General features: G+C 50.8%; 1 protein-coding gene across 1 annotated transcript; it reads left to right on the top strand.

Moving 5' to 3' along the window:
• Positions 1–1,350: 1,350 nt before the first annotated feature.
• Positions 1,351–3,447, top strand: Mt4 (metallothionein 4). Its single transcript, NM_001126084.1, has 3 exons — positions 1,351–1,412; positions 2,635–2,700; positions 3,192–3,447. The coding sequence occupies exons 1-3, from the start codon at positions 1,382–1,384 to the stop codon at positions 3,281–3,283; spliced, it is 189 nt and encodes a 62-aa protein (NP_001119556.1). The 5' UTR covers positions 1,351–1,381; the 3' UTR covers positions 3,284–3,447.
• The last annotated feature ends 5,550 nt before the right edge of the window (positions 3,448–8,997 follow it).

Raw genomic sequence — 8,997 nt, 5'->3', positions numbered from 1 at the left:
CACTCTCCACCACAATCAGCAGTGGGTCCCCAGCACCCAGCACAGCATAGTGCAGGCCCTTGGAAAATAAAGAATAAAAGTGTCCACTGCTAGACCATGGGTGCCTGCCATGACCATCTCGGCACTAGCACGGTATCAGCTCTACTTCTGCCATGGGCTGTCTATCTGATGACCATGATGCCAGTCCATTTCTCCTCACTAGATAGTCTCAGCTCAAGTTCACGGCATCCCGGGTCAGGCTGAGGCCTGACTGATGGAGACAAGCTGGGAATGGGGAGGAAGTATTTACGTGGGTTGGAGCCAGGATACATGCTTTCCCTTTGCTGAGTGGGAAAAGCACTTCTCATCAGAAGCCATCGGGATAAACCGCGTGCCAGACACTCGGGAGTGAGCCCATCTTTCCTTTGTTCGCTTTCCAGTTCTCGTCTTCAGCGGTTGGTTACGTCATCCAACTCGTTCACCTATTTCATTCCTTTACGCACGCAGCATCCGCAGACCCTCGTGCAAGACTGAGCCGGTGCAGAGCTGCCTTAGCACATGAATAAATATCCATATAGCAGAGTAAGTAACGTGAGATGTGTGCAAGGGAAACATATGGGAGGGGAGGGAGGGGAGGAAGGAGGAGGAGAGGAAGAGAGGGAGGGGGAGAGGGAGAGGAAGAGGAGGGGGAGGGGGAGGGAGAGGGGGAGAGGAAGAAGGAGGGGGAGGGGGAGAGGGAGAGGGAAAGGGAGAGGGAGATCACTGCACCTCCAATGGGGTAGCCCATCACCCACTGGGCACTTCCCACCCTATGAAAGGTCGGTAGCTATCTTATCAAAGAATGGGATTGGGGTGGAAGTGGGGCTGGTTAAGGACCCCCCCCCCACCGAGTCTTCTCTTCTTTCCCTCCATGTGTGTCTAGAAGGAAAGGTTCCAAGCCCAGGCGGGCACAACCCCCTGCTTTCCCACCTTCTGGTCTAGGATGAGGCCTTTAAAGACCAACCATGGGAAAGAATGACGCTCTGAGCCTAGGCCAAGAGTGACCCCAAGAAAGAGGAACAGAAATGGCAGGTAACTGGGCAGCTGGATGCGTGGGGCTAAGAGCCTGCGCTGAGTATCATGGGAACCTCACATTGCTTCCTTGACACTTGGGCAGGTAAGCAGGTGGGGCAGGTCTAGCCCTTTGTGAGAGCCACCTAAATAGCCAAACTACTCTACCTGCCCTCTGCCCTCTGCTGCCTGCCCTCCCTAGCTCTAAGCGTCTCACTGGGCCGTGTGCAGGGCGTCTGGCCCCAGGGAGAGGTGGGGTGAGCTGTAGTCCACACCTACACAGCTATAAAGAGGGAGCCTGCAGCAGCTGCTACCTCAGCCTCCCTTTCTTAGACGCTCACACACCTGGACCATGGACCCTGGGGAATGCACGTGTATGTCTGGTAAGTAAGGGAGCCCCTTTGGGGTCTGTGTCCTGCAGACAGCATGTGGGACTATTGGAAACGCTTTTATTTAGGCACCATGGAGGTAGGTGGTTTATCCTGGATCTCCAACCTTTGGGACAGCTCTTACTCTGTCGGTTCCCAGCCAGATTTGAAGAAACAGATAGTCTTGGTCCAAGGAATAGTGAGGGAAGGGACCTGAAAACCTTAGTTCTTCTAGCTACTGGTCCCTAGTGGCAGCCACCGAGTAGGGAATGGAGCTGTGGCCCAGAACCTGGACCCTTGGTTTTGGTCTTCAGCTGCCATTCACATCTGATTTATGGTCCTCAGTGTCCTCCTTTGCAAACTGGGGTTACTCACTCCGGGGAGCTCCCACACTATGGAGTCTATGGAAAGGTTAAAATTATCGAGCACAGGGGTGATGCTTAGAGGGGTCCTTAGCTGGGACCCCAGTAAAAGCCAGTTGTGGGGGACATTCTAGCACTCAGAAGGCTTAGCAGCAGGAGGAAACTATGTTCCAAGCCATTCTGGGTTGCTTGGTGCTAGGGAGAATGTTGACCAGAAGGAGGGAGATCGGGGTTCAAAACCATCCTGCGCTTTCTCGGCCTTGAAAAACAGCACCTCGGAGTTTCAAATGCATCCTTCACCCTTCACAGTACAGGTCTGTCCCAAAAACTTGGAAAAGATACGGAAAATTCTAGTGTTCTGAAACCGAATGTGGTAGACAGGATGAGTTGAGAAAAACAAAGAAGTGTGAGTCCCTTTTATGAAATAAAAGCAAGGAATGGAGGCCCCTGGGATCTCTGTACCCCTTTCTGCTTTCCATTCAGGTTTTCCATCTGGCCTTGTCCAGAAGATGCTATGAAAGCCCTTGATGGCTGTCCTCATCTGGGGTTAGCCTTGTCTGTTAGTTCTGAATGGACATCTATACCACCCGTGTTTTTAAACTACGATTCTCTCCCCTCACTCAGAGTTATGAATGAACCTATTTAAAGGCTTGGGGTCAGGAATGTGCGTTTTCCCAGGTAACCCGGTTCGAGCAGATGCTGCCCCTCCTGCCCCTGGTCCCCATCGATGACCTGTCCCTAGAATCACTGGCCCACCCACAGCCCTGGGGTCATGCCCAGCAGCAGCAACCCTCTCCTGTCTCTCCACCCCCTCATCCCGAGGGGACTCTGTAGCAGCGGCCGCATGCTCACCCTCTCTCCCTCCTCTCTCCTAGGAGGGATCTGCATCTGCGGAGACAATTGCAAATGCACAACCTGCAGCTGTAAAACCTGTCGTAAAAGTGAGTATCGGCCCGGACACTGCCAGGTGTGAGCGGGAAACCCTCACCGTCACTATCTACTCTATGAGGGCAGTGGAGGGATCTGGGATCCTTTCTCTCATCCGGAGGGCTATGACATGACGTCCAATGACATACCTGGGCCAAAGGTCCCCTGGGCTGCAGCCCACCCAGCTCTAAGGACATCCATGGTATTTGGAAGAGGAAGGGAACTGGGGACAGGTTCTGTCCAGCCCAGTGAGGAAGAAGATAAAGCTTTGGTTTGGAGGAATGAGCCCTGGCTTCTAATCTTATTTCTGTCATGGCTGTGGCCTTTGAAAAGCTCACCCTCTAAATCTGGGGCTCTGATGGACCCTAGAGGACCTCTGAGCTCCCTTCTTGCTCTCTTATCCCACAGCCTCCTGGCCCAGGGTTTGCTGCTATTTCCCCTAAGGTGTTGGGGGTAGGGCAGGAAGGGAAGAGTCATGGCTCATCTGTCCATCTAACTTTTTCAGGCTGCTGCCCCTGCTGTCCCCCAGGCTGTGCCAAGTGCGCCCGAGGCTGCATCTGCAAAGGGGGCTCAGACAAGTGCAGCTGCTGCCCCTGAAACCCACCCATGGCACTGGGAGAGATCCTGGGAAGGGACCACGCTGTACCTGAGACAAGGGATTGGATTTGTATAATAGGTTGTGCTTTTTATATGTGTGCCCAAATGTGGGGCGGGTGATGTTCATGTAAAGTTCTTGGAACAATAAAGTTTCCACTCATGACTGTCTGGTGACTGATAGCATTGTTTAACTGCAAGCCTAACTGAGGAGGACCAAGGAGGGCTGGCCCTATCGCAGACCCTCTTGCTGCTTGCCCACTGGAACCCCACTCACAGGTACTGCTCACTGGGGCTCACTTTAAGGTGTTGCAGCTGTGCCTGGGGCTTTCTCCCACTTTACAAACACAGGGCAGTCAAGAGTTCAGGAGAGCTCATGGCCCTGGGAACAGTTCCTAACCGACACCAAGCAAAACCCAGCATTTCTACACTGTCTTCCAGAAGTCTACAGGGGTATTGAGCTCCAACAGCTCACAGCTAACAGACTCTGAGGTTGTCTTCGTTGTTATGGTCCCCAACTAGAGCTTTCTGGGATCCCTGCCCAAAGAAACCTTTGCTTCGTTTTTGTCTTAATGAGATAAGGTTTCTCGGAGTAGCTCTGGCTGTCCTGGAACTCTAGACCTGGCTGGCCTCAAACTCAAGAGTTCTGCCTACCTCTGCCTCCTGAGTATTGTGATTAAAGGTGTGTGCTGTCACCACCCAGGGTCCAAAGAAACCCCCTGAGCAAAGGTCTGTCTTAACCTAAGGAGCCTGGCACACGCACACACACACACCCCGGAGCTGAGTCCCAAACCCAGGGCCTTGTGCTTCCTAGGCAAGCGCTCTACCACTGAGCTAAATCCCCAACCCCAGCCTGGCCTAACCTTGATCCAGATAAACTCACCCAGCAGAAAGCTTCATGGTCACCAGTCGTGAACAGAACCTATATGGGTGTAAAAAAAAACCAACAGCTGCAGAGCCAACACACGGTCACAGTTTAGTTACTTGGGCCAACACCAGGTTGGGGCAACAGACACATGTGCCAGCAAGGAAAATGTCCCCCAGCGATTTTTTTTTTTTTTTTGGTTCTTTTTTCGGAGCTGGGGATCAAACCCAGGGCCTTGCACTTCCTAGGCAAGTGCTCTACCACTGAGCTAAATCCCCAACCGCCCCACCCCCAGCGATTTCTTAAGAGACGGCTTTTTAGATGGATTGACTGAACTACGTGAAAAAATCATGGGGGGACAAACGACCACTGTGGGTCATTCAAAATGTAGCCCTCAGTGCAGCACTAGGTAGAGCCCAATCCCTGTGATGCCTTGCATTTATACCACCAAGAGAGAGCCTTCCCCTCAGCAGTCCTAAGGCACAGGAGCAGTGACAACACAGCCAAGGGTCCCAAGGCAGCTTCAAGCACAAGGAGGAGCTGTGAACTTCCCACGAATGACTTGGGGCTGAGCAGTCTAATCCTCCTGCCCTCCTTGCTGTTTAGAAAACCTCCCTGGGAAGGTTTTCGCGCTCTGCCCAAGAGCAAGCTATGCTGCAGAATCAGCATCTCGGAACAATGGAAGGGCATGGCCTTTGCCACCAGGTATTTGGCACCAGATATACTGTTTCTGTCTGCGTGACCTTAATCAAGTCACTCACCCTCTCCAGGCTCAATGTCCTCCTCTATCCTCTGTGAAGTCCCCTCCCAGGGACACACAGAGAAACTGGCGGAACATCCACACACATAGTAGGTACCCCATGAACGGGGTTTTCTCTGTGGACAGAGACCACTTTTGGCTTCCGTTTATTAATCTCTGAGAAAGCCCCTGACTAGTCACTCTGCAAGGCTTTGGAGTGCTTGCCAAGGACACCGGGTATTGGAAGTTACACCCTCCAGGACCAGGCAGGCTGTCGCTGGCAAGTAGGCTGGCTACTCTTCCTGCAGCCAGGCCCTTCTTACTCACCTTGCCCAGAGGCCAACAGGCTCTTTTCTTTCCGACACACCTTTGAAAGGGAGACTCACCCCTCAGATTCTCACTCTGACAGTAATAGCACCAATGTAATACAGATGCTTACCGTATACTGAACACTGGACCCATCCAGCACTGCGTGAGAGAGTTTTGAAACATTACCTTACAGACCTTTTGCCATCAAGAACACTTCAGAGCCAAACAATCATCGCTACTCGAGCTCCTGCCTTGGAGGGTCCCTCTCTGAGGGTCCACATGCGCTGAGAGTCTAGACCGGTGGCACAGCTCTGTGGGTAAGCGCTTGTCACACAGGCCTGATGACCTGCGTTTGTTTGACAGAACTCACAATGTGGGAGGACAGAAATGATTGCACAAACATTACCCTCTGACCTCTACCCATGTGCCATGGCCGTGCACATATACTGTATCCCCCTCGCCCCCTGAACACACACTATGATAGACAGACAGACAGATCGAGGGTTTTATTTTTTAAGTGTCTATGGAACTAGATGTGGTAGCGTGTATGTCTGCCTCTAATCCCAGAAGAGTCTATGGGTCCAAAGTGGGATGCCCAAGCTGCATTCATTCAGCCCTACCACTCCCCCTAAGTTCCTTTCCCACCCTCTGGACAATATTTTGATTACCTGGGACCTCAGAGCCCAGTTTCAGAATCTGTTTATAACCTTTCCTTCACACCTGACCTTCCTGAGGGTGGACCCTGCCCTGCTATCGGCCTCTTGAAGCTTAGTCCTGCTCAAGGGTAGCTGTTCTCAGGGCTGAGGATGAGGGTGGGGTAAGGACACGTTAGAAATGTGAGCTTTGATGTCTGCATAGAGCGGAACGAGCTGGGGTGGGAGGAAAGAGCCATGGGATGCGAACAAGTCTTCCCTTTGTGTTTTTGCCTCTGCCCACTCCAAATGCTGGGGGCACTTCTATAACTAACAGCCACAGAGGAGAATGCTGTCGTGACATTTGATCTCCGAATGAGGAATTCAAGGTTTAAGGCAGTCAGTGACTGACTCTGCTTCATAAGACCTGTGAGGGGCAAGGCAGGGACTCGGTCTGGTCTGCCTGACTCAGGTTAATTCTTGCCCATGCTCTATAGAGAGCTCAGAGAAAAGACCAAGGGCAGTGTTACATGAGCGGTCCCTGCACGGCTCGGTGCTTTAGAAAGCCCCATATCGCAGCTCGCAAACCCTAAGTTTGTTACAGAATGCAGGGCAGCCTCCATCACTCAGCGGCTGGTGTCTGCGTGGCACTGTGTGATCAAACAGGTCTAACATCCACTCTTGACTAATGCTGTTCGGGCCCCAGGGAAAGACTCCTCTATCTTCTGGCCTGTATCCTCAAAACAAAAACAGGATCGTTGAACATCAGTAGGGTTCATGGATCGTTCAGATACCAGTGTGGGAGACAGATACCATTTCAAGGTCAGGGAGAATGACAGTGCTGGAAATGGCGGGAAATGAGAATCAACTAACTCGTCAGTGTCTGTTTCTCACAAGGCAAGACTGTTACTGGTTATCTCGATGGTTTCAATGAAAAGGGCTCCCATGGATTTGAAGGGCCCTCGTGTATTTGAATACTTGACCCCCAGCTGGTAGAACTGTTTGAGGGAGGACTAGGAGGTGTGGCCTTGCTGGAGGAGGTGTGTCACTAGGGGGCGGGCTTTGTGTCCATGACAAGCCTCGTGTCTTTTTCTCAGCCCGTCTCAAGGTGTGTCTCAGCTACTGCTCCAGTGCCGTGCCTGCTTGCCTGCCGCCATGATGGTCATAAACTCACCCTCTGAAAACATAAGCCCTAAAGAAACTCCTACTTTCTAGAAGTTGCCTTGGTCATGGTGTCTTATCACAGCAATGGAAAAGTGAGTAAGACAATGCCACATACTCTCTCTCATTCTCTGCTGGTGAGACACATCCAGTAACTGCAGAAGTGGCACGGAATATTCGCAATGCTAAGCAAGTCACAGCACTCACAAAAAAAATGCATTATTTGTTAAATATGTGCATGCTATGGAAGGAACATTTGTGGGCCCACAATATTAAGGTATTTTTGAATCCCAAATCCCCACTGTAATGGTACTTAGAGGCAGGACATCATGAGATAATGAGGGTGGAGCCCTTGTGATGAGATTAGAAACGAAAAGAATGGCTGGCCGGGACTAAAAGCTTCCAAAATCTATAGAAACCTTGCAAAGATCAACAAACAAATTTACGAAACCCAAGAGCAAGCCGGCCACAGAGTGCCGGGCAGAGTCTAATTCTCTTACTTGCAGATAACCATTCTCTTCGCGTCTGCTACCCACCTGGCTGGTCTACAGCAAGATTTAGTCATTATTATTCTAGTTGGACCCTTACCTGGCCCAAACAAAGCAAAACACCTAGACGTCCTCCATAGACTCTCTGGCTGCTCCGTTTGGGCTATGACATTCCCTGTCCCTTGTTTATTCATAAGCGGGATTTAACCCATTCTGGCATTTCAGAAATACTCAAGAGTTTCTGCTCTGTCTGCATCCTTCCCCAACCAGGCTGTTCTTGGTCTTCTCTCAGTCTTTGTGACAGATGTTCAGGTGGGAGAAATAAATGCCCGGGCTCTGTGATGTTATTACCTCAGTCAAAGGTAGGAGCTAAGGCTACCCTGTAAGACAGAGATTGTCCTTCATTCCACAGGAAATAGACGCAGAGACTTGCGGTGTCTTCCAAACAGTCCAGACTAGCTGGTGCAGAGACCTGAAGCTCACAAAGCTGACTGGCATGAGACAGGGGCAAAATTGTTACATATGGCCCTGGGGGTAACACTGCAGCTTTCAGGAAAAAAATGCCTAGAAAACAGAACTTAGGTCAAGGAGCAAGAAGAGACTGGAATGTGGCCCAGTGGCAGAGCACTTACCCAGCATGCACAGGGACCTGGTTTCCAACCCAGAACCGCACAAGAACTCATCATGGTGGTCATCTGAATAGAAAAGTGCTGGGTCCTGAGGCTGCTACATCTTGTGTTCTTGTGCTGTCTGAGGAAGACAAAGGCTATGACAGAGTCTGACCCCAGTCATGCCCTGGTGGACTCGTCATTACAGGCCCTAAAGGGGAGTTAGGGGACACTCCAACCCAGAAGCCAGTGAAGTGGTGACCTTGAGTCCAAAAGAGTCACCCAAGCGTGGTTGAGAGTACGCTCCATCTCGGCCTGTGTGAGTAGGAATCAGGAGAGCCCAGAAGGCCACTGGGAGGATCCTCGGGATAAAGCTCTTCCAGAGACTATTTAAAAGAGAGAGAGAGAAACCATAGAAGCCAGCCGGATTCACATAAAGATTTAAAGATAGGGCTGGAGAGATGGCTCAGCCGTTAAAGGCTAGGCTCACAACCAAATATATAAGATTTAAAGATACTTAAGCAGTTTACATGAAAGAACCATAAAAATGTCCCTTCTGTCTGATCTTATGGTTTAACTCCACGAGCTATGAGCACTGATCCGGCAGATGAAGGTGCTTGCTGCCAGCGAGATAGCCTGAATTTGATTCCAGGACCCATGCGGTAATAAGAGAACCAAGCTGTCCTCTGACATTTACTTGTGAAGAGTGGGCTGCACATATGTAGACACACACACACACACACACACACACACACACACACACGGCTCTTGATGAGAAACCACAAGAAACAATAGTTGTGGTCATGTTGTAAAGAAGCAGGTTATACATTATGTAGTAATCTTTCTTTCTGCTTTTTATTTATTTATTTTTTTTGGTTCTTTTTTTCGGAGCTGGGGACCGAACCCCGAGCCTTG

This window comes from Rattus norvegicus, chromosome 19, assembly GCF_036323735.1.
Source record: "Rattus norvegicus strain BN/NHsdMcwi chromosome 19, GRCr8, whole genome shotgun sequence".
NCBI classification, from domain to species: Eukaryota; Metazoa; Chordata; class Mammalia; order Rodentia; family Muridae; genus Rattus; species Rattus norvegicus.
This window is presented reverse-complemented; position numbering and strand designations above follow the sequence as displayed.

Excerpts from the sequence above, each read along its gene's own strand:
- Mt4 (NM_001126084.1), top strand. The coding sequence starts at position 1,382 with ATGGACCCTGGGGAATGCACGTGTATGTCTG. Across the intron at positions 1,413-2,634 it reads GGAATGCACGTGTATGTCTG|GAGGGATCTGCATCTGCGGA; the intron begins GTAAGTAAGGGA and ends CCTCTCTCCTAG. Across the intron at positions 2,701-3,191 it reads CTGTAAAACCTGTCGTAAAA|GCTGCTGCCCCTGCTGTCCC; the intron begins GTGAGTATCGGC and ends TAACTTTTTCAG.